The sequence below is a fragment of the Elgaria multicarinata genome, chromosome 10, assembly GCF_023053635.1.
Source record: "Elgaria multicarinata webbii isolate HBS135686 ecotype San Diego chromosome 10, rElgMul1.1.pri, whole genome shotgun sequence".
NCBI lineage: Eukaryota > Metazoa > Chordata > Lepidosauria > Squamata > Anguidae > Elgaria > Elgaria multicarinata.
In genome coordinates, this window is record NC_086180.1 from 74145665 (window position 1) to 74171245 (window position 25581).

At 41.6% G+C, this 25581-nt stretch overlaps 1 protein-coding gene across 1 annotated transcript in view; it reads right to left on the minus strand.

Moving 5' to 3' along the window:
- Positions 1 to 348: 348 nt before the first annotated feature.
- The window catches only part of CPE (carboxypeptidase E), a 75461-nt gene continuing 50228 nt past the window's right edge, over positions 349 to 25581 (minus strand). The window contains exons 2-9 of the mRNA XM_063136386.1: positions 21187 to 21383; positions 16401 to 16568; positions 14865 to 14982; positions 13426 to 13608; positions 11039 to 11178; positions 5874 to 5973; positions 3857 to 3975; positions 349 to 1345 (exon numbers count right to left, since the gene is read on the minus strand). Coding sequence (XP_062992456.1) covers positions 1247 to 1345; positions 3857 to 3975; positions 5874 to 5973; positions 11039 to 11178; positions 13426 to 13608; positions 14865 to 14982; positions 16401 to 16568; positions 21187 to 21383 — 1124 coding nt within the window. The 3' untranslated portion in view covers positions 349 to 1246. The remainder of the gene's footprint in view (positions 1346 to 3856; positions 3976 to 5873; positions 5974 to 11038; positions 11179 to 13425; positions 13609 to 14864; positions 14983 to 16400; positions 16569 to 21186; positions 21384 to 25581) is intronic.

Consider the following 25581-nt stretch of genomic DNA (forward strand, 5'->3'; position numbering starts at 1 on the left):
TAGGGAGTGCGACACTGAGAACATCATACCGGAGATGCCTGTTGTTACAGAGATATCAACCTACCATTTTGTTTTGGCAAAATGTTAGCTTCGCAAACCCATGCTGAACCTGTTAGTCTGTACGGACCACCATCAATCAAAAAAAAGATCACTCTCCCAAACTGCAGGGGTCGATCTGTGTCACACAGATCATCTGGAAACTTATTTGGGTAGAATCTTTAGAATTCGAGCTATCATTTTCAGTTTGTCTTCAACTCATGTTAAAAGCCCAGACACAGTGACTGAGAAGGAAGACCCTCTGAACTCAGTGCAGCTTGCTTCCGAGAGGAAAAGTCGTTTCGAATTGGACTTTTGGGATAATATGGTACACCTTGAATTCCAACTCCCTTATTAAAGATGCAGTGGGCCATGTTTAATAAGGGATGAACATTTTGTTCTTTATGCAAAGTATACTGAAGCCTTCTCATGCAACTCATGTTTACTAAATACAAACATGACCTTTGACAACAGGGCAGTAGAAAGTATACACCGCAAACACAGGAAGCCTAGTAATAACATGCACTCAGTATATTATCATTCTTCATCCATTCAGAATTTTTAATCTGATTACCAGGTTACTTGGGAACATCACTGGATAGAACAAAGTAAAATGTTGTACTATTTCCTCTCAGCTTTTAACTAGGAATGATGAAAGATATTTCCATGTGTGTAGATGAAACCCAAGTACTTATGGTTCTTATTTTACATGGCCCTTCCACAGAGACATAAACAAACTTTAATTGTAGTAAAGCATTACTTACAACACCAAATTCTTACTGTATACAGTTTCAGTGCCATTATCTTATGAGACATTAGAGAATATCATCTGTTCACCTGCACTGGCAAATATTTGTGGCAGCAGCTGCAAGTGACTGCAAATTACTATAGGGTTGTTTTAATGTGCTTAACCTACACATTCAGGATTTGTAAGTGAAACACGCACATTTATATCTGAGTTAGGAGGAGGATACATTCATTCAGGTATTCTTTCCTCAAGTTGAATATGTAGAATAGTGAATGATGGCATGAAAGTATCTAGCAATTTGTTTTTATGTAGAGCAGATTACTGATTTTTTAAAAAATTACTCAAAACAACTGAAGTTAAATATTGCGAGCTACACAAAATCTAAAATATAGGGACTTTCCACAGTACATTATACTAAGTCAACACATAATAGATTAAAAGCTGTAAATTCAGAGCTCCCGCTTAAAAATTTAAAGTTTCTGACATCATCTTCCACCATTCCATTAGCTCTTCCTTTTCCTCTTCTTTTCTTTCAGACAATGACTCCAGATCAAAATCAACCTACAAAAAAGACAAGCAAGACTTTTGAACACAATGGACTTTTATTTGAAGTGACAACTTGAAATTACTGGATTTAGGACCAGAAGTTGGGTTAGATCCAGGCTCATCTACAACAAGCAGGATGCTCCACTATGAAAGCGGTATGTAAAAGACAGGAGCCACATTGCTTTATAGTGATATAGAAGTGGACCGCAGGATCTACACTACTGCTTTATAGTGGTACTGATGTGCACTGACAACTGTTGGGGCCCATGACACCTCTATACCAAGCAGGATATAACACTATGAGAATGGTATGAAAGTGGTATATGGTATGTGTCAGTGCACTTCAATACTGCTATAAAGCAGCAGTGTGGCTCCTGCCTTTTATATACCACTTTCAAAGTGGAATATCCTGCTTGGTGTAGATCAACAGCCATACTTAGAATAAATCCATTGAAATAAATTAGAGTCATGGCTAATTTTCCACTGATTTCAATAGATCGATCCAGGATCTAAAACAAGAAAGAGGGCTTCCAATGAAATGATCAAAACTGCAATCCTATACACAATTACCTAAGAGTTAGCCCAACTGAAAACAGTGGGACTTGCTTCTGAACAAACAGGCATAGGATTGTGCTGGAAGGATATTTTCTCACATTATGTTAGACGCTCTATCTCCTTGCCCACCGGGATGGGGCTTCTTGATGAAATCTCACTGAATTACAGTGGCAAATACAAAAGAAATTTTCTTAATCTTCCTTGGAAGTCACCCAATAAAGGAGTAATCCACTGAATATGTATTTAATTAGATTTCTTTCATCTCTTCCAAGGACTCAGAACAGTTTACATTGTGTAAGGATTTGGAAATAGAGCCCAATCTTAAATCAGTGGCTCTCAACTCACTCTGGCTTCTAACTTTGAAGACCGAAGATAAAGAAGGTATTGGAACAAGCAGCAACTTTTAATGGGCAAGTCCCCCTGGCTCAATTCTGCATTGGCCTGGGCAAAATTACTTGTTTTCCCAAAAAAAAAACAAAGAAACCCTAAAAATAAACCATTTTGTGATTTCAGAGTTCGGGCTCTGTTGCACTCCTGTTGCATGACCTGGAGGCCTCCCTGCCTTGAACAGGGATGCCAGGAATCACAGGAACTATATTTGTCATTGTTTCTCCCTTATGCCTGGGGTGCTGCAGTGTTAGCAACACATTCCTAAGGAGGCACTGCTACGAGATCTCCCTATTGCAGTAAGAAAGCACAAGGGGCCACTGTGGTGGAGAGAGCTGTCACAGTGCAAGCCCATTATGAACCTTGCTTGAATCTTGGTGAGATTTTGGCTCAAATTTTAAGGGTCCTTAGAACTGGCAAATCAGTGAGTCTGTCTACAATGAGTGCTGGGCCGAAAATACAGTGCAGCAGTGAGATGATTACTACCATACATTTCTCCCTGATTTCGGTCTTATAGTCAGAAAATAGGCAGGGAACTGGGATGGCTGTTTGCCACAAGGGATACATCCACTGCATGGTGCCAATGAGTGCTGCTCTCTTTGAAATGAGATGGTTAAATAGGAGAATCAACTGTGTATTTGTCAGAACTGCATCAACATGACTGCCCTTGCCTGAAGGCATTTTTTACCTGCAATAAGTGAGTTATTAATTCCCAGCCTGAGCTTGATGCTATGTTTCTGTGATTTGTGGTCAAAGTGCACAGAATCAAGCTTAAGGGACCATGGACTGGTACTAGTCACATTTTGATTATCTTATATAACTTGTGTACCATCTTTCCAAGAAATAACCAAGGCGGCAAACAAGTAAAATTCCAGAGTATGATCTGAAACTAAGCAAGTGTGGGCCTAGTCAGTGTCAGGATGAGAGACCATTTGGAAACCTTCTATAAACTACCTTGAGTGACCTAGATTTATTTTACAGCCTGGGTGTTGGCTTTACGGTAGATAATTGGGATTGTATTTAACGCTTAAGACAGCCAGAGTAAGTGCTTTGCATACTGAATATATGAAGTTGCCTTCTATTGAATTAGACCATTGGTTCATATAGTTCAGTTTTATCTATTCTGATTGGCAGCAGTTCTCCCAGGATCTTGACAGAGGTCTTTCCAGCCATGTTACCCAAGTCCCTTTTAAGTGAGCATGTGCAGAACAGGACTCGGGACCTGTTACATGCAAAGTACAAAGCTATGGCCCCTCCCTATGGCCTTAGCTAGACCTAAGGATTATCCCAGGCAAATGGAGGGGTCGTCCCTGCCTGCTCCTGGGATCCCCTGTCATTTGGATGCACAGGGATGATCCCAGGACAATCCCGGGATATAGGCCTGGTCTAGCCATGGCCTATATCAGATGCTCAGATTCAATGTTTCCACTTCAGGAACATAAAAAGGCTTTGAATATCAAGCAGTATCACCCAGAGTGCTGGTAAATTTATTTAGGAAGCGCTCCATTACACAAAACATACTTAATGAACGTAAAAACATTGGTGTGCATTATAAGGCAATGAGAACGAGATACAAGTACTTACCTTAACAGCAGGGCTGAAGGGAACAGCCACTTTTTTAGTTATTGCTAGATAACCTGGTGCAGAGGCTGTCACTTTATAATTCCCAGGTACAAGCAATCGCCAGTAATCACCATCCTTAGCTGAGGAAAAAAGCAATATGTTATTACCTCTAAAAACATTTCAGAGCAGGCATGGGAAGCCTTCAGGCGTGCTTTGGTTTTTACTAAGACCAAGAGCCAAGTGCTAAATATGTTCTGGGGATCTGCTAGGTGAAAGATGGTGCTTCAAAAGGTTGGAGACAATGAGCATCTCTACATTTAAGGGAAACAGTGTTGTTTACCCAGGGCTTTTGTGTTGACTGGTTCTTTGATGTCATTATTATGGGCTGAATTACACAGGAGGAGAGGGGCAACCTTGTGCTTTGAATTGAATACGTCCCCTCCGTTCAGTCCCATTGAGACAGTGCCATCTAGTGACCCTTCTGATTCCTGGCTACTGCCACTTTAAAAGTGGTTCTTTTCATACCGGGATTTCCAGAGGGTTCTGGGGGAGACGTCCTGGTTGTTAACAATGTCATGTAATCGACCTGAAAACTGCTGTGAGTGGCCAAACATGAGCGTGCAATAAATTGCTCATTTAGAGGAGCCCAACGACTTACTGGACCCCATGAGCCATACAGTGGAATGACCTTCTTATACAAAAACAAATCCAAATCTGAATAACTACAGATGAGGGATTCCAACTAGCTAATTTGAGGGGAGGGGCAGTCCTTTTATTGTTACTATTATTAAATAACTGGGAGTCAGAAATCCTTCACAATCTGCTGCAAATCATCCAACAATATATCAAACCCTAAACAGTATTTAAAATTACCACAAGAAAAACAGGATTTAATTAGAAGCTGCGATATAGCTCAGAGATAGCTTAACAATTATACATTCTTGGTACATGCAAACATGAGTTGCCAAGTCAATGGATGAACTCTATTCACAAAGAGCTTTATAAAGGCATTGGAATACCCCTAATCTGTACAATGGAGTTATTGGTTGAGGTACGGGAAGGCAAGCACGCAACAGGTGTTCTAATTATCATGAGAAAAAATTGCATATGTTACTGGAGGCACCATATAGCCATCACGACTAGTAGCCGTGGATAACCTTCTCCTCCAGGAAGGTTCTAGAATGATAAGAGGAGATCAAACTTCCCTCTATCGACTTTCTCCATACCATGAACAATTTTATGCACTTCTATCATGCTTTCCCCTGCTCTGGTTTTCTCGCCTTTTTTTTAAGGTAAAAAGCCTGAGAAAGTGTTGAGCAATACAACAGATGGCAATTCTGGACTATCACTGGTAGAGTGTACGTCTAACTAGTCAATGGCCCTTTCTACACCTAAGGATTATCCCAGGAAAATGGAGGGAACGCCCCTGCCTGTTTCCAGGATCCCCTGTGTGTCATTGGCATGCACAGGGATGATCCAGGACGATACTGGGGGGGAAAGCAGGTGTAAGACAAGGCCAATGTTTTTTTCCTATTTAACTAATAATACCTGGGGAAACAAAAATGCAAATCCACAGTCGTAATTCTATTATTTATTTATTTATTAGATTTTTATACCGCCCGATAGCCGAAGCTCCCTGGGCGGTTCACAAAACTGAAGCCATTCAAAGTATAAAACAGACAGTATAAAAACATGATATAAAATACAGTATAAAAGTTTGCAGAAGGTGTTTTGATTCAGCAGAGACCTCTGCTTATACAAACGGGAGGAGAGAGAATGCTTACAAATTCCCCCTCCTGCACCTCCACCTCCCTAAATCTGCTCCAGAGGACTGCAGGATCCCCTGGAATAGCATGGGAGGGGGCACAGGGGGCTGCAGCAGGGAAGGAGAATCAGTTCATATCCCGTCCTCCTCCCTGCCCCGTTAGTGGGAACTGCCGCTGGATCAAAAGCAGAAGGACACTGTTAGCATCCTTCATTACCTGTTTAAATGTATGGCATATGTGGTACGTGTTTCAGTGTATTACTTATAACTCACCGGATGTAGTATCATGGTCTATCCCGTCCACAGAAACGGTGGCATTAGCAATGGGATTACCCTGAAGATCTCTAACAAATCCTTTTACCCCTCGATGTATCTGGAAATAAATATACCTTTAGATCTATATTCTGCATTTTCCTTACATTACATTTGCTAAATATTCTTTTTAACCCTGTAAGGTAGACCAGTATTATGCTCATGTGAAAGACGATGGGCTCAGCCTGAGAGAAAGAGGCTTGGTTCAGATGAAACCTTGGCCTTATTACATAAGGTTTAATATCCTAGTTGGTTATGATATTTTCCGGATCTGGATGAAAAAGGAAACTATGCTTAATTTGAAAATTCCTTGTTTAATTGTGATTTGTGCTAAGGGGCTATGTGTATATTTTGGCTTATTAAGGTGACATATGATTGTCTGAACATTGACATCAGCTCGACCAGGGATGGACAACACATGGTCCACAGCCTGCACGTGCCTCCCACTGACCTGCCACAGTCATATGGCAGCAAGGGGAAAGGCACAAGGTTGCTTTTTAAAAAGGTGCATGGAGGGAGGGGGTGTCACAGCTGGTTTTGGGGCAAAATTCTGCTCCCTTGTTTTACAGGGAAATTGTGGTGTTTTCGGTCCTGCATGCACAATTGGCAGCATGGTAGCAGAAATTTCGGTAGCTGCAGGGAGGGTTATGGGGAAATTGTCCCCCCAGACCTGCTGAAATCACCCACCTCTGAGCTTGACTAATTGCTATTTGGTGCATTAATTAGATTGTAAGCCTATGCGGCAGGGTCTTGCTATTTACTGTGTATAATCTGTACAGCACCATGTACATTGATGGTGCTATATAAATAAATAAATAAATAAATAAATAAATAAATAAATAAATAATGGGTGAGCTAGAATTTTTACTAGGGACTTTCGAGATCAAGAATGTAGAGCAATGGATCCAACCACATATGCCTGGTGTCAGGGAATACCCTACATGAACAAGAAAGGAGTTAGCTGGGCATTACAATCTCAGGAAGGTGAGGGAGGGACCCACGCAGGGACCTCCATTCAGGGTCAGTGTATTGGCTTAGCTTTTACAAGACTGGTGTCCTAACCAATGGAGTGATAGAATGTTCAGCACTTGTGAACCTCCACAATTCCAGGAGATAAGGCACAAACGAATCTTGATATCCTCACATATAACTGCATGCAGAAAACAAAGCCTTCTCTACAGGCACATCCTGAATGAATTGGTCATTCTGTCCTGATTTGCCCAGATGAGCAAGAGCATTGTAGAACAGTCTGAGAAGGCTTTGACTCTCAAACGTAGACAGCCAGGCTTAGGGAGGGTTCCTATTAGAATTCAGTGCCATGTGTTCAGAGGGTTTCCTTCCAGGTGGGGTTAAACTCAGGGCAGAGACTGCTTCTGGGGATGAAGACTAATTGAGGAGGATGAATCATAGCAACTACTTTGAGGAGCCAGCTGTTCACTTCAAGATGGAGTGAACCAACATCTCCATATATGGAATAAGCCAACGTTTCCATATGTGGCTTATACATGCAACTGACACAATTTGTGTGATCACAGTAGCTATGTGTATAGGTTCTACTTGGAGTTACCAATTCATACTGTCTGTGCCTTCATATGGTCCTGGCTGGATTACAAGCCTGCTGGTAGCTGTTCAGTTTTCTACAAGCAATCTGGTGAAGGCCACTAAGAGACTAAACCAGGCTTTAGCTTCACCCTAACAAATATACTAGGTGGAATAGCTGTTTATCATTCTGCCTTCCTGCAAGTTGGATTTGGCACAGATATAGGAGAATCAAGAACCGGCTACTGCTATACGCTACTTTTAAATGACAGAACTTTGCAAGACAGTGTGTCTGATCCAGCAATTTCTTATGGGTGTGTGTGCATTATTAAACACAAAGAGCACTCCTACCGGTCTTTTGAAATAGGTAGCAGATCCACACGTGAATTCTTTTACATACGTGCAAGCTGGCATCACTGAAACAGATGGGATAGCTCATTTTCAAAGTGCAATCTGTACACACTAGACTGGTTTAGATGGAATGGGAAACCATGGGGTCCCACTAAATAAATGAACTGCAGTGAGCCTCAGGCTTCTCCTCTCACCTTCTTCTGTGCATCAGAGGTAAAAATCAGAAACTTTGTCTTCTAATTTTAAATAAACCTTAGTTCCCTGTGATGTCTCAGCTTGGGGAACTGAGGTTTGTTCCAGTATCAGTGGCCTATGTACAGCAGTTGCTGGGGAACATGGGTGGAAGGGTGCTGTTACACTAATGTTCTGCTTGTTGCTTTTTGTTCAACAGCTGGTTGGCCACTGTTGGACCCTTGGTCTGATCCAGCATGGCTCTCCTTATGTTCTTATGTTAAAACTTCGGTTAGTGAACAAGCCATGATCAGAAACCGCAGTTTGATCCTGGCTTGAGCTCGCTAACCATAGTTTCCCCTTACATCTGAACTAGGCTACTGATATACACAGGAGATCTGGATCTGTGCTAGATGCATCAAGCCAACTGGAACACGAGGAAAGCTTACCCCCTAGCTGAAAGTTTCTAAACTCCAGGAACACAAAAGGTAAATGTGCAGCAGCAAAAAGAAACATTTGACTAATAAAGTCTTGTGAATACATTCCACTTTGAAAAATCTCTGAAAGCAGACTGTGGAAAGCATTGCTGTCACAGCTCTAGCATAAACCAACACTAGTGCAATGTCATCAGCGCTTGCTAGACAAAGGCGAAAAGTGGCGATTTACAGTTGAAATTTGGTGGCAAACTATGCCGTTGTAATTCAGTGGCAAATCACGGCTTTTCCCCTTTGCTTGGCAAGAGCGAATGATGTTGCAATAGCATTGGATTGTGCTAGTGTTAGCATAACCACCTCCATTTTTAACAGGAAACTGTAAAGTCTCTATTGCACACCAAGCAAAATGTCATAATGCCCTGTATGAGAATGTCTCCTTGTGTGCGTCCTTGCATCCTTGATTACTAATATAAACAAGAGTCCTGGCTCCAGCTGTCTGTGTCGAAGTTAACTTCTATAACTTACTGTCAGGCCAAAGGTATTGTTTACAGGACTGTTTAGCATAATTAGCTATGCCTCAGTGTTATGTTCTGATTGGTTAATGCTGCTACTGGGCCCTGCCCCTTGAAAGCTTTAATACTGTACCATATTCCCTATGTCTTTTGTCTGATTGCTCCCTTTGAAGAGACCAGGCCTTGATTACTAATCAATAAAGCGCTTTTGAACCCTCTGTCGCTGGAATGGTGGAGTCGTGCTTAAGGGCTGTTTGGATCTCGTCCTTGGGTGAAAAGAACATTGATCTAACACTAGGACAACATCATTAGCACTGTCCCTGTGACAGTATTGGTTTCTGCCCCATATCTGCTGAGGGTTACCATAAACAGCAATGCCCTGACAGTTAAGAAAGCTCTCTTACAGCACAGGGTGAAAGACCGCAATGCTCTGCATTTCCAGCTTACATAAAATTAAACTAAACAGGTATTATTGACTGGTGTAGTCTTTGGAAATATTTTATTTGGCAAACTTTAGCAGTTCTTCCCTAGAATAAATCAATCCTAAATAAATGTTTTTATTTCCCCCAGGATTTTTTTTTTTTTAGCAAGCTAATCTGATTGCATCATAGTACCAGGCAATCATCTCCACATTTCCACATTTCTCCTAGTTTGTGATTAAACTGCAAAATATAACAAGCCAAGAATATTTCAATAAGGATTTTTTTCAAAGTTTTTTTAAAAAATCTACAAATAGAAGGACCAAATGAGGTCTCAGAGTGTTGTTTCTAACAGTGTGATTCTTGCCAATCTCTAATCAATATAATCTTTTATTACATTCTGAAATGCCTAATGGAGAATTTATACAATTATTATTATTATTATTTGAGAGGAAAAGCATTGCCACATGGTGATGTCACACTGCCATTTTTATTGTGGTTGACTGTCATGTAAAAAAGGTAACCCCATCTGGTGAGATTCCTAAATGTCTTTTAAAGCAATTTATCATTGTACGCAGATTAAGATGGGATTAAAGGCAGTTCTGAACACAAGTGATGCGATTGAGCACAAGAATTATGGGAAACAGCTAACACATGAACCATCTTCAGGCACTGAAAAAACTTATCAGGTCTGCAAGCGAGGAGGGGAATAGGGGATTAGCATAATAGTTCTGCCTCCTTCTTTATCGCCTACTTGTAGGTCTCCATGGGTAGCGGGAATTGTCTGCAGTGGGAAGGATCTTTTATTCATGGAGGATCTCTGTACAATTTAAAAACCCAAATTCCCATGATTCTACACATGGAGGGAGACAAGGATGCAACAGGGGACAGAGCTAATATATCCATCCCCACTTCCCCAAGACATTTTGCTTCCTGAGGTGAGGAACAAGTTGGCACCCTCTTCCTTGAGGGACTAGAGATGTAAAGCCCCCCCCGGGGGGGGACCCAGAAAAAATTGGGGGGAGACGAGGAGTTTTCCATTTTTTTCTGAAGTCTTTTTTGGGTTTCCCCCCCAAAAATTGGAAAAAATGAAAAAAAAAATGAAGAAAAACGGTTTACAGGATGTTTTATTTTAGCATGATGAATAAAATGTTTAAGAGAAGGTGTTCAGATATTTACTTCTCCAAATGATTTCTAAAAACTGTACAGTATCAGATTATTACAATGTCTGTGCACCAAGGACAAGCAAGTCCTAGGTTGCAAACTGAGACTACAACTCTCAAATGCAAGAGCAAGATGCATTTCTGCCTCTAGGGGGCAGCACTGCCATTGAAGCAGAGACTGAAACTAATAGTGATATAGGTACAGGTCAGAAAATGAGTCTGATTAAATTTCATGCATATTCATTGAATCTTGGTTTCCCCCCCCCTTCCCCCCCCCCCTCAGTTCTTTTATGGGAATGGGGGCTTTATGTCTTGACACTGGAGGACTAGCGGAGACATAAATAATTTTCTGTGTTACTAATGTTGGTGGTTTCTTCTGTTGTTGTTGTTTTTAATTGTTTTTTGCCTGCGCCTCATAAACTGGCAGCACCAAAGAGGCTCTTTACAGTTCAGGTATCCTGACTAGCAGGCCCTTGCCCTCCAAGACAATTCCTTCCTTTTACTTGCTCAATGTAACTGATAAGTGAATTCTTTTACCTGCTCAATGTAACTGATAAGTGAATTCTTGTTGTTCTCCCAATAGCTTTTCAGGGTTTCCTCAGGAGGGAATTTTTCACAGCTAAGCTCCACGGTGATTTCAAAACAGTTGCTGCTGAGGTAGTTGAAGTCCTGCATCCCTGCATTATTAGCATACAAAGTAGGTTGACATTTGACATGCGCTATGTACTATGGAATGAAAACAGGACTTTAAGGCATTTCCATGTGACATCAAAGCACCTTTCTACCCTACAGTACATTTTTTAAAGTCTCTCCCTCACTTAGCCATATTGAGCTGCTAAAAGGCAACAGACTAGAATATGAAGTGGTAAGCAGGAACAAAGATGAAAGTTAAATAATCTCATATTGAATTATGTGTGTGTGTGTGTGTGTGTGTGTGTGTGTGTGTGTCTCCAGCACTAATATGAATGTAGCTAATATAATGTCATTCTTTTGACTTTTAGGCTATGACAATTCAACAATAACTCTCTACACTTCATGTTTATGTATATTTCATTAGACCACTGAAGAAGACCTTGCATGGTCGAAACGCGTTGGGTTTTTTAAAAATTGTTTTTTGGTTCTTTATTGTCTCGTTTAATGTTGTAATGTAATACCATATAGTTTCTATATATACTTGAACTATACAGAGTAGCTATCTTGCTCAGTATATTAAAAGTTTTTTAAAAAAATACTTCAGTCACTTTCATATTACATGTGACTATTGACAGTGATACGGTCACCAATGTACCCACCCCTTCCTCCCATCTCATCATGCATCAACCAGTTCATGCCCTGGGGAGAGGGGAAGGCGGAATCCATCCACGGTCACCTGCTTGCTATGCCCCTGGAAAGGTTCTCTGCTGGCTCTTAGAGGAAAATTCCCTCTCCTGCTCTCTGCCCTTGCTGAATTTCTCCTAATCCCATCTCTGAATCAGAATCTTCAGATTCAGCAAGGAGCCTGGGCCCAATCCTGACAGCTAATTGCACGATGTGCCACAGCATCATCTGAAAGATGTCTCGTTCCCCTTTGTCTGTGCTAAACCCCCAGGGCAAGTCTCCACTTCTTGTGCCCTTAATGCTGGACTTAACAAAATGAACTGAATCTGCAGGAGTTTCAGGCTAGAATTCCAGTTCATGTTAAAAGCAAAGGCTGCATTTCCTGTGCCTCCATTAGGCTGCCTAACTCTTAGTGGCTTTAATGGGACTTAAACAGGCATTGTGCAGGACTAAAGTGTCTGACCTTGGAAACACAGCCTGGCTGCAGGTCAAGGTAATCTTCTTGAAGATGCTATTTCTGTGCTGATAGGAGAATCAGATTAGTGTGTCTTAATCCTGCATTTTTGGAGGCTTCTTGGGAATAGGGACTAGCAATACTCAGGGTCATTTATAAGAAAGATTGACTATTAGCTCACATTCATCTGAACAGGCAGAATGACCAGGTACAAAGGAGACCAGCACTCCTGTGCCTTCAAGAGTTCAGGATAAGAGGGAATTTCAGCAGGTGCAAGCAGCAGTGGGAGTAAAAGGTGCACTTGTTGAAATGTGTTCTTTTGCTGGCAAGTTGATTTCCTAAGTGGGGGGGAATACTGGTCATTCAAGCAGGCTGCTCTTGTCAGCAACTGTTAGGAGGCCACAGTGAAGGCAGGAGATGACTCAGTCAGCACTGCGCAAACACGCTGCTGCAGCTTACTAGCAATGCCCAGTGATGTCAGCAATCTGGGTCCATCGGTTTAGCGTTTTTGTGCTCCACATGCACAGAGCTGAATGAGATGCCCCTGCCTCCACTCTTGCCTCCTGATGTTCACTGGTAAGGAGAGTCTTTCCCCCTCCTCATTTGGCCACCCTGAGGCAGACCAGGGAACTGCCTCGCCAGCTGCTATTAAAAAGAACTCCAGGCAAGTCCTCCAAGCAAGGGCTATCAGCTTCTCTACAAGAGGCTTTTATCCTGCAATTCAGATGGGTTACTCATGGAAGTTTGTGGGTCCTTTACATAATGTTGCCAATCTCCAGGGGCTTTCCTGTGCTTTGTGACCAGTCCTGTGGCTTTATTTGGCACGGGGGAAATGCCCTCTTTTAAAATGGCGATTTGAATCTCTTTCTGTAATTACGGACTTGCACTACAGCCACAGCACCATCTAGTGGCTGTATAATGAAACATATAGAACTTGCAGATAAAGCAAATCCAGTGTGTGTGTGTGTGTGTGTGTGTGTAAAGAATCAGGAAGCAGAAGCCATCACTTCTGTATTCTGTACAATGCTTAATATATTACTAACACGATACAAATGTGTAGCTGCTGTAGCAGCAGCAGCAGCAGCAATAGTGGCAGCAGTAATCCTCCACAATCAATGAAATCTCTATAATGTTGCAATTCATGGGCACAAACCTCCTGGGACACTATACCAAGCACCACCATTGGTTGTCCCATCTATGAAGCTGCTGTCGTCATCATTCTTGCGACACGGTGGCCTGTTTGGATCAGACATGGCTGGATTAAAGGATGAATAACTTCGAGCTAAACTTTGAAAAATAGCATCATCTGGGCAAGAGCTGTATTCATGGGCACTACCTAGGGAAACAAAAGCAAAAACACGGGGATGAACACGGAGAACAAAGAAGACAACGCAATGCTGTGTCTGCTGTTGTTTTCGCCTAGAGTACCTAGATACTTCAGTATTATGAAGAAAAAGTTTCATATGAAGAAGCCCGTATGCATTTAGTTTAGGCAGACACATAACAGGTAAATTAGAGGAACAAGAATACTGTACTCTCCTTGGAAAGATCTCTCTACCTATACGAAATAATACACCTTGAGATCAGATACCTGATGTTAGCCAAAAAGAATCTAGGTTACTGTTATTTCCACAAATCATTTATTAATTTAATGTTTCTTAATTGAAGCCCCAAGGTATGGGTCTCTAGATCAAAATATAACCTGCTTGCTGAGGATGTCACTTCAAGTTGCAGGACAAAAATAGTGTACCTATTCAATATATAATTTAGCCCCCAAGATTTAGGATCACTAAATACATTTTAAATACATTTGCATTTTTTTTAGGAGTACCCCTAATAAATTTCAAAGTGCACATTTAAAAATGTAGAGGTTGAATGAGACAAACAAATGGATCATAGCCATAGTTTGTTCAGGTTTTGACAGTGCTAACCCGCATTTAGTAAAAACAGAAGGGAAACCAATCCCCTCCTTGCGTTAGCGCCAGAAGGGGAAGGAAGAGCGCGCAAGCCTGAGGTTTGTCCAGACCCATTCACCTAATGCGAAAATCACAATTTAGCATTACATCCAAATGAGGCATTGGGCATCGTGCTACAAACAGGTAGTGCTCACTGACGTCAGTAGTCGATGCCAGGGTGCCTATCCAATCAGCAGTCAATGCCAGGGTGCCTATCCAATCAGCAGTCCATGCCAGGCTGCCTATCCAATCAACAGTCCATGCCAGGCTGCCTATCCAATCAGCAGTCGATGCCAGGGTGCCTATCCAATCAGCAGTCCATGCCAGGCTGCCTATCCAATCAGCAGTCCATGCCAGGCTGCCTATCCAATCAGCAGTCCATGCCCTTGCAGAGTGCTGAATGGCCCTCACCTGCCACCTGCCAGTGCTTACAGGTAAGGGCAGGAATTCCCCTTCCTTGTACCCTTGCCCACACCAGAAGGTTCCATTTCCACCAGGCCCCTTGGTTGTATAGGAATACCTTTCTTAAGACTTTACACACCATGACAGAATTTAGAAATGGAACCCTCTATAAGCTCCAGAATGATGGCACATGTCACATGCCTTTGATATGACTGGATTAATGAATTGTACGTACCAGTGCGAGTCTCATCATATGGGTAATTTGCCACAAGGTCCCCACCATGAAGGTTGGCTGACAGCACAAAAGGAATATCCATAATCCAGTGAATCACACCTTTTGTTTCAGGTGCAAGCTATAGAAGGGGAAAAAAATCATCTGCACTTTATAGCCAGTAGAGTAATACTGTGCAGTAAGCACCACGTTTATTTTGTTTAGACTAGTATCAGTCTAGAATAGCTCCATCAGCTTCCATGACTTCACACTAGATGGAATCTGAAAATTGAATTCGGTATCTCTTCAGCGTGTACCCATCTGCCTTGACATAATGTATGAATGAAAGACACAGGTGTTAACTCATGTGTGCATTTTACAGGTTGATCAATTCCCAATGAGTGTGGACTCAGTGTCAACACAGTTTGCCACAATATATGTATAAAGCAACCTAAAGACGTCCCTCTCATTGCCTTCCTTGCTGCCTCTGTGACAAACTGGATGTTCAACATGGACCAAGGTCTCCATTGAGTATCTATGAAGCAGTAGGTGAAGGTGCAATTTGGAGGGAAGTCTCAGAGATGGGCCATGGACAGCAGTCTGGAGTGAGCCAGGAAGCAGGAGTCAGAGCAGAATCAAGATCAGAGAGTAAACCAGAAGGCATGAGTCCAGGCCAACCAGCAAGATCACAAATACAATACAGCACAGTTCAGGTAGCTGTTTAAGCAATGTTCCATTGATACAGGAAGCCTTCCAATATTCCTTCCTGCCTAGGAGGAGCCAATAGCCAACCTGGGCGGGGTTAGTTTAAGTCCTTCACTGTAGTGGCATGGCTCACCAGTTGCTGACAAGGAGAAAAGGTGGGTGGGAGAGGGGTGCTATTCAATTCTTCCATTTGCCAGTTTCCCCCTACACCTCTTTCATCCAGGCACAGCCATGGCAAACGCACAACTGCGAATCCAACTGCTGAGGGGAGGAATTGAAGGGGAGAAGCACTGGGCAGGGAAATGGTTAAGCATTCATTCTTTGTCCACCATCCCTCTTCTCCAAATTTCACCTGACACTTTTTTTCACACGTTCAGTAGGGGTTTGTGTTCCCAAACTTGTGTCATAGGAATTTGTATTCTATAACGTTTGCATTTTTTTCAAGCACGAGTTCATTCCATCCTCTTTCCACATCTGTTTGCAAATTTAAAAAGTTTTTTAAAAAGTTTTAAAAAAATAATCTCACAAAAGCTCATATGCCTCTTGTCCACTACTTTAGGCATTTTGTACAGCTTTTGATCAGAGAACTGCATTGGAAAATGACTTTCCACTGTGTGTGTTTTTTTTTCTTTTTTATTATAATGAATGAACTCTCTTTGGCTACCTCAGACAGTAACCGTTATAAGCTAAGTGCCAAACATCACACACCACCACTAAATTTCACAGAAATTCTTCCATGTCCGTCCCCACAAAAGCAGCAGAAAATGCCCCGTACTTTCACCAGCGTAGAGAATGTTGCAAAAATGAGGAAGAGGCCGTTGGCCCAGCACTAGAAAATACAAATATTTTGATTACCTTTGTGTTCTGGTCCACAGCTTTCTTCAGGTTTTTCAGTAAGTGATTATTTGGACCACCTTCTTTCTCATTGACATAGACTATTCTATCCAGGTCAGGGAAGTTTCGGTTTAGGTCTATCCCTTGTGCATTACTTCGGCCAACTAACCAGTCTTTGAGTTCACCTGGCTGAAAAGAAGAAGGCGTCAGGAGGATTTATTAGAAAACAGCAGTAATGTTATCATTAAATAGCACTGTACAATTGCCACAATGATTCAGAAAAATGATCCAGTACTGTATTGTCGGACAGGGCTCATCTACACCATGCAGATATTCCACTATGAAAGTGGTATGGAAGCAGTATATAAAATGCATGAGCTACACTGCTGCTTTATAGTGGTATTGAAGTGCACTGACAACTGTTGGGGCCCATGACATATACCATATACTGCTTTCATACTGCTATATCCGGCTTGGTGTAGATGTGTCAATGGGCCCCAACAGGGATCAGTGCACTTCAGTACCACTATAAAGCAGTTGTGTGGCTCCTACAGTGCACTTCAATACCGCTATAAAGCTGTAGTGTGGCTCCTGCCTTTTATATACCACTTCATAGTGGAATATCCTGCTTCGTATAGATAAGCCCTGGGTCTACCACATTGAAAACGTAAGCTAGGGATGGGAAATCTGGCCATCCAGATGTTGATGAACTACAGCTCCCATAATCCCCGATCATTGACCATGATGGCTGGGACTGATGGGAGTTGCAATCCAGCCACATCTGGAGGTCACTGGTTTCCCAACCTTGATGTATGTAATGGGCCTTTGTCACTTACATCCATGCTAGAGGTTTACTCATTTTCTCTGATATAGTAGTAGTAGAAAAGCTTTATTGTTTCAACCAATGGTTACAACAAGCATAATAAAAACACTGCTAAAACAATACCGTTCTAAAGCTGTAGTGTGGCTCCTGCCTTTTATATACCTCTTTCATAGTGTAATATCTTGCTTGGTGTAGATGAGCCCACAGTGGCCTGAAAAAAATTCTCACGTAAGTTCAAATGCCTCACATGCTGACTACGTCTGGATCCGACCTGATGTATTAACTCTCACCACTGATAGTATTCTGTTTGAGTTGACTTTGGGTGAGAGGCAAGTTTTGTGTGAGGTGATTAATCTGCAATGGCTAATTCACACACACATGTCAAAGAGTGATGAGCACATGTGTGTGAACTGGCCCCTAATATGAAGACTGTGCTTCTAGTGATCTCAAGTAATAAACGCCAACAGACCTACTGTCGGGTTTCCCGGTCCCTCAGGAAAGCACACATTCTGGCAAACTGACACAGGACACTCAATTCAGTGAGACTTCTTTCTTGTAGGAAATCTCATGGCAAAGCTTAACTTTTACACACTTCAGAAATCATATAGCTGATGGTCAGTAGCTATAGGCTCCAAAATATTCCAGAACAACCAAATCACTGCTACCATGACGAGAACCTCATTTCCCCATTGCCATCTCCACAGTTCTGAACACAAGAGAAGGTCAATCCATACATGGGTTCCAAACCCAGACAAGGGAGGGGAATGATTCCTGACATGATCCCTCAGGCAATCAAAAGAGCAAACTCTTGAAAGGCCTAGCAAACCACCCAAAGAGAGCTAGTCCAACCTCAGATCATATATTGGTAACTCAAAGGCAACATGGTCAAGGCTTAAACAAGATCACGGGGAAAGGTCAACCCACAAACACAAGGAATTCCATGCCACTGCTTTTGCATGAGGAACTCCTCGCCACATGAGAACCGCCCAGAGAGCTCCAGCTATTGGGCGGTATAGAAATGTAATAATAAATAAATAAATAAATAAATAAATGAGTCCATGCAGAGGAGAGAAGGTCCAACCATCAATGGTCAAGTCCAGTCTGCCGATGCACTGAGCTGACGACAAAGACACACAATCCACAGCAAACTAGAGTTCAAGTCTATGAAAAGCCTCACAATACTTTTCATGGCAAGTTCTTGGTAATCCAAAATTCCACTTGCGAGGGAGCATGTGCAGAGTGCCCCTGCCCCCAGAGTCTCAGACAATGATGGATCCAAACAGGGAGGTTTTCTGGGAAAGCAAAGCAGACGTTCCTAGCAAAGGTTCCTCATGTTTGCACCAGATATTAGACACTCTAATTTTTTGCCTCTTCCTATAAAATTAGTCACTGAAACTTAGAAATAATTATTCAATTCAACATCTACTGTTTGTTAACCAGAGTCTGCCTAGAAATGTTGGTCCCCAGAATAAGAAATACAGAAACCATTTCCATTGGACCAATTCAGGTTTAGCTGTAAGATGCTTATAAGAAAAGTTTATTCAGAGCCGCTAGAGGGTGCTCTGACACTGAACATCCCTAACCAGGAGTTTCCCTTGGCATTTCAGTTTAGTCATAAAATGAAGACCACAACTGGGGTTCCCTTTAACTAAACCAGATTAGGTTGACTCTAATTACATGCATAATGTTTCTGGAGTAAAAAGAGGTTAAGTGGGAAATTGCAATATGCTCCGCAGATACCACTGCATGTAGGATGCCAACAATCAATTATATCAAATTCATTATTATGGTTTTTCTTCTCAATACTTTTACTACTTTGAATTTAGCTCACAGCAAAGAGGTCTTTAAGAAGAGGGTCTATAGCGTTTCTCTTCAAATGGATCTGTGCAGTTTCAAGTCATAAAATAGCACCTCAGTTTGCATAGACTAAGCTTAAATCTGAATGTAAACAGCTTGACAGTCTTTTAGCATACAAGAAAGCTATCAAGACTGATCTCTTCCGGCAGGCCTATCCAGTAGAATATTAGGATGTTTTTAGGATGTTTTTAAACAGTGTATTGTTGTTGTTTATTCGTTCAGTCGCTTCCGACTCTTCATGACTTCATGGACCAGCCCACGCCAGAGCTTTCTGTCGGCCATCGCCACCCCCAGCTCCCCCAAGGTCAAGTCTGTCACCTCCAGAATATCATCCATCCATCTTGCCCTTGGTCGGCCTCTCTTCCTTTTGCCTTCCACTCTCCCTAGCATCAGCCTCTTCTCCAGGGTATCCTGTCTTCTCATTATGTGGCCAAAGTACTTCAGTTTTGCCTTTAATACCATTCCCTCAAGTGAGCAGTCTGGCTTTATTTCCTGGACAACAAAGGTCCGCATAGTTAAAGCAATGGTATTCCCCATAGTAACCTATGGCTGCGAGAGCTGGACCATAAGGAAAGCTGAGCGAAGGAAGATAGATGCTTTTGAACTGTGGTGTTGGAGGAAAATTCTGAGAGTGCTGTGGACTGCAAGAAGATCAAACCAGTCCATACTCCAGGAAATAAACAGTGTATACCATGTTTTTAATCAGTATTTTATGTATTTTATGCTTGTTGTTGTTCCCTGCCTTGATCCAATCAGAGAGGTGGGTAAGAAATATATTATTATTATTATTATTATTATTATTATTATTATTATTATTATTATTATTATTATTATCTGACTCTAATTTTTAACCCTCATCTTAGATCAGCCCTCGCACGATTAAAGATGCAACAAATGAAAACAGCAGTGCTAGAAGGGCGTTTTAATAAAATGCCTTATGCCTCGAGACTTTGCCCTTGCCGTAGCGGCAAAGTGGAGGATCTGCCTCACTATTAGTTCTACGGCCCTATTCTCAAATTTGTTCCAAATATTTAGATTGGTTTTTTTGAGACTAAGTCCAGCTGGCCCGATTCAGAAAAAATATACTTTTTGTTTACATGCAACAACAAGGCTGTCATATTGGCATTGGCCAACTTCGCTCTTGCAGCCCAAATGTATAGAGCAAAATTTCTGACCTTGCAGAATGTATGTTTTGTTTTAGCGGTGTTTTTATTATGCTTGTTGTAACCATTGGTTGAAACAATAAAGCTTTTCTACTACTACTATATCAGAGAAAATGAGTAAACCTCTAGCATGGATGTAAGTGACAAAGGCCCATTACATACATCAAGGTTGGGAAACCTGCGACCTCCAGATGTGGCTGGATTGCAACTCCCATCAGTCCCAGCCATCATGGTCAATGATCGGGGATTATGGGAGCTGTAGTTCATCAACATCTGGATGGCCAGATTTCCCATCCCTAGCTTACGTTTTCAATGTGGTAGACCCAGGGCTCCTCTATACCAAGCAGGATATTCCACTATGAAGTGGTATATAAAAGGCAGGAGCCACACTATAGCTTTATAGCAGTATTGAAGTGCACTGCAGGAGCCACACAACTGCTTTATAGTGGTACTGAAGTGCACTAACAACTGTTGGGGCCCACTGACACATACCATATACCACTTCCATACCATTTTCATAGTGCTATATCCTGCTTGGTGTAGATGTGTCATGCAGTTCATAATAATCTCATTATATGTGGCAATTTGCACTATATGTTTCTGGAGCAGATACTAGACACATGATTTTGACTAGCAGACACACTTTTAGTAAAACTTAATAGGTATTTATTTCCATAACAATCTCTTGTATTTCCAGAACTTTTAGTAGCTGTGGCTGGGTTTTCTGCAATTCATTCAAATATCTACTCATACAGCCACCCAAAATCCCACCCCCACATCCTTGAAGAAGTAAATGCACATTGAATTAATGCAGTGATGGTTGTAGCTGCCACTTTCTGCAAACTATTCAGGTCAGCCCTGCATACCACTGAGAAATGTATTACTTTGCTGAAAATGTGAGGTTTCTTAAGCAGATTATTTGCTTATATGCAAATATTTGCTTCGATGGCTATGGCTTCCATACCTGTGATGCTGCCTTCTCAAAGCCATCTGGATTCAGAGATGGCATGATGTGGATCCGTGTGCTGTGGATCAAGTTGATGATTGTTTCATTTCCCTTCTGATATTCATTGCACAGGTACTGAGCCAAGAAGATGAGAAGCTCCCTTCCAACAGCTTCATTTCCATGCATGTTCCCAACATATTTGAATTCTGGCTCCCCTAAAACACAAAGGAATATGAGGGGTCAGATGTTTAGAGCTGCACAGAAGGAATATGAAAATCCAAAACCAAAAATGTGTGCATTTGTTCACAGAGATCATATGGGCCCCATTCAGACAACATGCTAAACCATGTTGCTTAACCACAAAATGGTTAATGGAATGCATTGACCTTAATGCATTCCATTAATGATTTTGTGGTTAAGCAGCATGGTTTAGCGTGTTGTCTGAACCAGGCAAATGGCTTGGATCCTAAATTGCTCCTCCACCCACATAACGGAGGAGATTTCCATAAAATTTCCCCCTCCAACTACAGCCCCCAGCATCATATCCCACAACAAGGGTTCCCCAACCCACAGAAGAAGTAGTTTGTGTTCTCTAAGGGAAGTGGGAAATCACCATCAGAAGAGGCGTTAAGATTTTGGAAACAGGAATGATCCCGAATGGAAGGGGGAGCACTTGTTGGATTATGTTGGATTATGTTACGGATAAAGTATTATATGTTAACATTTATATATTCAAGTAATCTGTTATGTATTTGATTTTTTTTTCTATGTATGGTATGTTAAATTGTCATATTTGTTTGTTTTTATTTAGTAGTCAAAGAAGAAGTAGTTTGTGGGGAGCAGAGGACACAGAAGGAAGACAGTGTGAAATCCCCACTCTGTGAACATGGACACTGCTGTGTTGACACAAGAAAAGATAGGACTCAATTCAATGTTTACTAGATTACACTGACCCAGGCTAAATTCCAGTACGGAGTAACAAGGACTGACGCCCAACTGAATTAATCTAAACATGTGCTCTGCATTGTTGCTATTATTGTATTTGTTTTCTAAAATAAAAATCTCCTTAAGACTTTTGGAATTGAAAGCAGAATTCTATGCATGTTTAGAATGAAAAAACTCCCACATGCGTCATTTAGTTTGGCTGGCTGGGGCATGCTGGGAGTTGTAGGCCTTTAGCTGGCTGGGGCATGCTGGGAGTTGTAGGCCTTTAGCTGGCTGGGGCATGCTGGGAGTTGTAGGCCTTTTTCTTCTGTCTAAGCCTGCCTAGGGTTGCACCCTAAGTTTGTTGAGAAGAATGCTGCCTTTGCCTTTAATAACAGACAGAACTTCCAATGAACTTTGTAAAACTGCTGTGTGAATAATTATATAGTTATTAATATGCAATTTACTGATACATATACAAATCACTAATATTAATGGTATTCCTCCATTGTTTTACTAGTGCAGCAAGCAGGGCTGTTAAAATCTCATGTGTTCTTCAAGGTCCTCTTCAAGATAGAAGAAGCAGTGGGAAAACGTAAGTGGAAGATGACGTCTGCACCGCCCCATAAAATTCCACGAACGAGGCAGAGTGAGGGCACCATAAAAGCTCCTTCTGGAAGCATCCTTAATATCAGGAATTAACCAACCTTGAATGGGTTTTCTAACAATTTTATGCCAATAGAACAAACACTACAGACTATAGAGAAAGTTTTAGAAGGCTGGAGTGCTTTATGAGCAGTATTTTATATAAAATATAGAATAAACTATCTTTTCTAATGTTATTTCAGTGTTGTCATATTCATTAGGGGGAAACCAAGTGTTACTCCTATGTTAATAGGGTTTGGTGTTTTTGATGATTTCCATTTGCCTGTCAGGCTTAAATATTGCAGCCTGCACACTATTCTTGCAACCATACCATTTCTCAAATATGGACACCATCAGCAACAGGAAAGTCATTAATCTAAATGTATTTGAAGTCTGAATTCTGTTTTGTTTTTGTTTAGTGCTTCAGTTGGGAGAAAAATTCCCTGGAGATCACTGAAAGAGAGGATATGGGGCAGTGAAACTGATTAGTTTTGTCCATGTGAAAAAGACAGCAAGGATGGAAGTAAAACTGAGCCCATTTTCAGTCATCTGGGAAGCAATTTTTAAAACTGCTCTCTGGCACATAGGAGATCTATAACTGCATAAGGGAAGGCATGCCGTTTATATACGCAGCTGAGTTCACAATCAAGAAAGGAAAAAACAACAACTTCTATTTAATTCTCACGTAGGTCCATTAACTTCACTTGGCCAAAATTAGGTTTAATTGGACTACAGAGCTGGCCATATATTAGTAAAGAGAGTAATCAGAAATAATTTCCAGAAACATTCAGGACAGTCCCAGTACTATTTCTACTGTTGTGAAATGGAGCAAAAAAATAACAACTTTAGATCTCTTCCTTTTTCAGCAACAATCTGATCTGATCCACACGGTGAGCCAGAAGATCTTCAGGGCTGTCACCCATAATCTCAATGACCAACCAAGAATTACCAGAGAAATCTTGGCGATGCCATCTTAGGAAGCTCAACCAGATTCTGGTCCTTTTCTAATACTGAGATGACAGCCACCCTTTGCATCCTTCACACCCTCCACTGAACTTTAAGGCAAATATTTCCTTTCTTTTCTTCTTATTTGAAGAACTTGAGGCATCATTTTCCATCACCAAAATGCAGGATCCCCTCAAACCTGGGGATCTCGGGTTTGTTGATGACAGAAGCAGCAAGTTCTGGTGTGGGTATTACCACCTGATCTTCAGGACACATTGGTCTCCCCTCCCCAACCCTCACAACTAGGTCTTCCACAATCTAAGTGCTATTTGGCTCTTTTCTTCACTTCCCCTTATTTGCTGACTAGCACTGAATTAATTCTATCAATGGGGCTGAAGAGGCTCTGACAGAATTGTGCTTCTCTGTTGGAAGCTACAGGAGCCAAATCCGTCAGTCTGTTGGAGCAGCGCTTCATGCCTTCTCCCAAATAATGGCTCACCAACAGCTATTGTTATCCCTCTGCACTTCTTGGAAAATTACTGGTAAGTGGGGCAAGTCTCAATGAGATGGCCCTTTCCCAAGCTCCAGAGAAGGGAAACTTATGCATGTCTTATTCAATTGTTGAACGCAGTTCACAGCCCTTCCCTCAAAATCGTATTTCTGTTGTGGGGATATTGGATTTCCCAAGAATTAAAAGCACACCATTTTATACTTTTCCTAGAAGGACTACGCGTACTTGCAATGGATGCACAATGCAGAATGGAGTCACACAACTGTCATAGACACCTACTGGGTGTCCGCTGTGATATTATGTCCTCAATATGGCTGAGGTTTCATTTCTTGTTTTTAACTTTGTTTAGACATTAATTTAATTCAGGAGTGAGCAACCTGCAGGTGCTGGCCTGATTTCATGTAGTCCTTGGCCTGGTTCCAGAAGCACTCTCTAAGGAAGCAAGCAATTCAGGCTACTGGCAAGCTCAATCTGTCCTTATCATATCATGACAGTCAAGTGGAGAGGGAGAGAGGGGGCGGGGCAAGAGGAGGCAGAGAGAGAGAAGAAAGAGAGAGAGACTAGAGTTGATAGGATTTTGTGAAATCTGTCCCGTGCATGTTTGGCGGACTGTGCAGTGTTGTTCTGGCATCCGTTCACCGATATTTTTTCTCAGTATGCGGAAAAATATGCAAATAATTCCATAAGAGGGTTTGTAACAATTTAAATGGAACTGCAATTAATATATCTTATTGTGACTAAACTATGATAGTTCTGTTATATATTGTACTGTAAGATGTCTTTTGCTGATGCTGTGGTGGATGATATTGGCTAAAACCTATTTTGGTTGCATAGTAAAGACTAGTTCCAGAACAATTTAAATAATTTATGTTAGAATGTGATATTTAGCTTATTGTCCCCCCATTCCATTCAACTTTTCCCTGCATATGTTTTCCAGCATGACATACGATGCAGCAGAAACATGTGTATTTTCTCCTATAAATTAACATGCATAAGTTTCAGGAAAGACTCCACGCAGCCGAGGAGGCCAGCCCGCAGCAGGTTCCACAGGTCGGATTCTTAGAAATCTGAACCCCTTTTAGTCTGTCTTGGACTTCTGCGGAATCCCTAGCCCTGGCCACTTTGGGCTCTGGCCCCACCCACTGCTGGCATGTGGTTCCCAACAGATTACTTCCGGGAGAATGCAGTCTTCACCTCTGATTTAATTCTTTGCAAACTCTGTGGTTCAATTTTCCTGCTGAAGCATGCAATTTTTTTTAAAAAAAAAGCGGGGGAGTTAAGAGCAGTGTGAATGTTCCTCTGAAAAAAGTTGATCCTCTCCGTCCACTATGGCCCTCAGCAGGAATTCAGCCTCACATCCATTTGAAGGAATCTAGAAGTCTCCACAT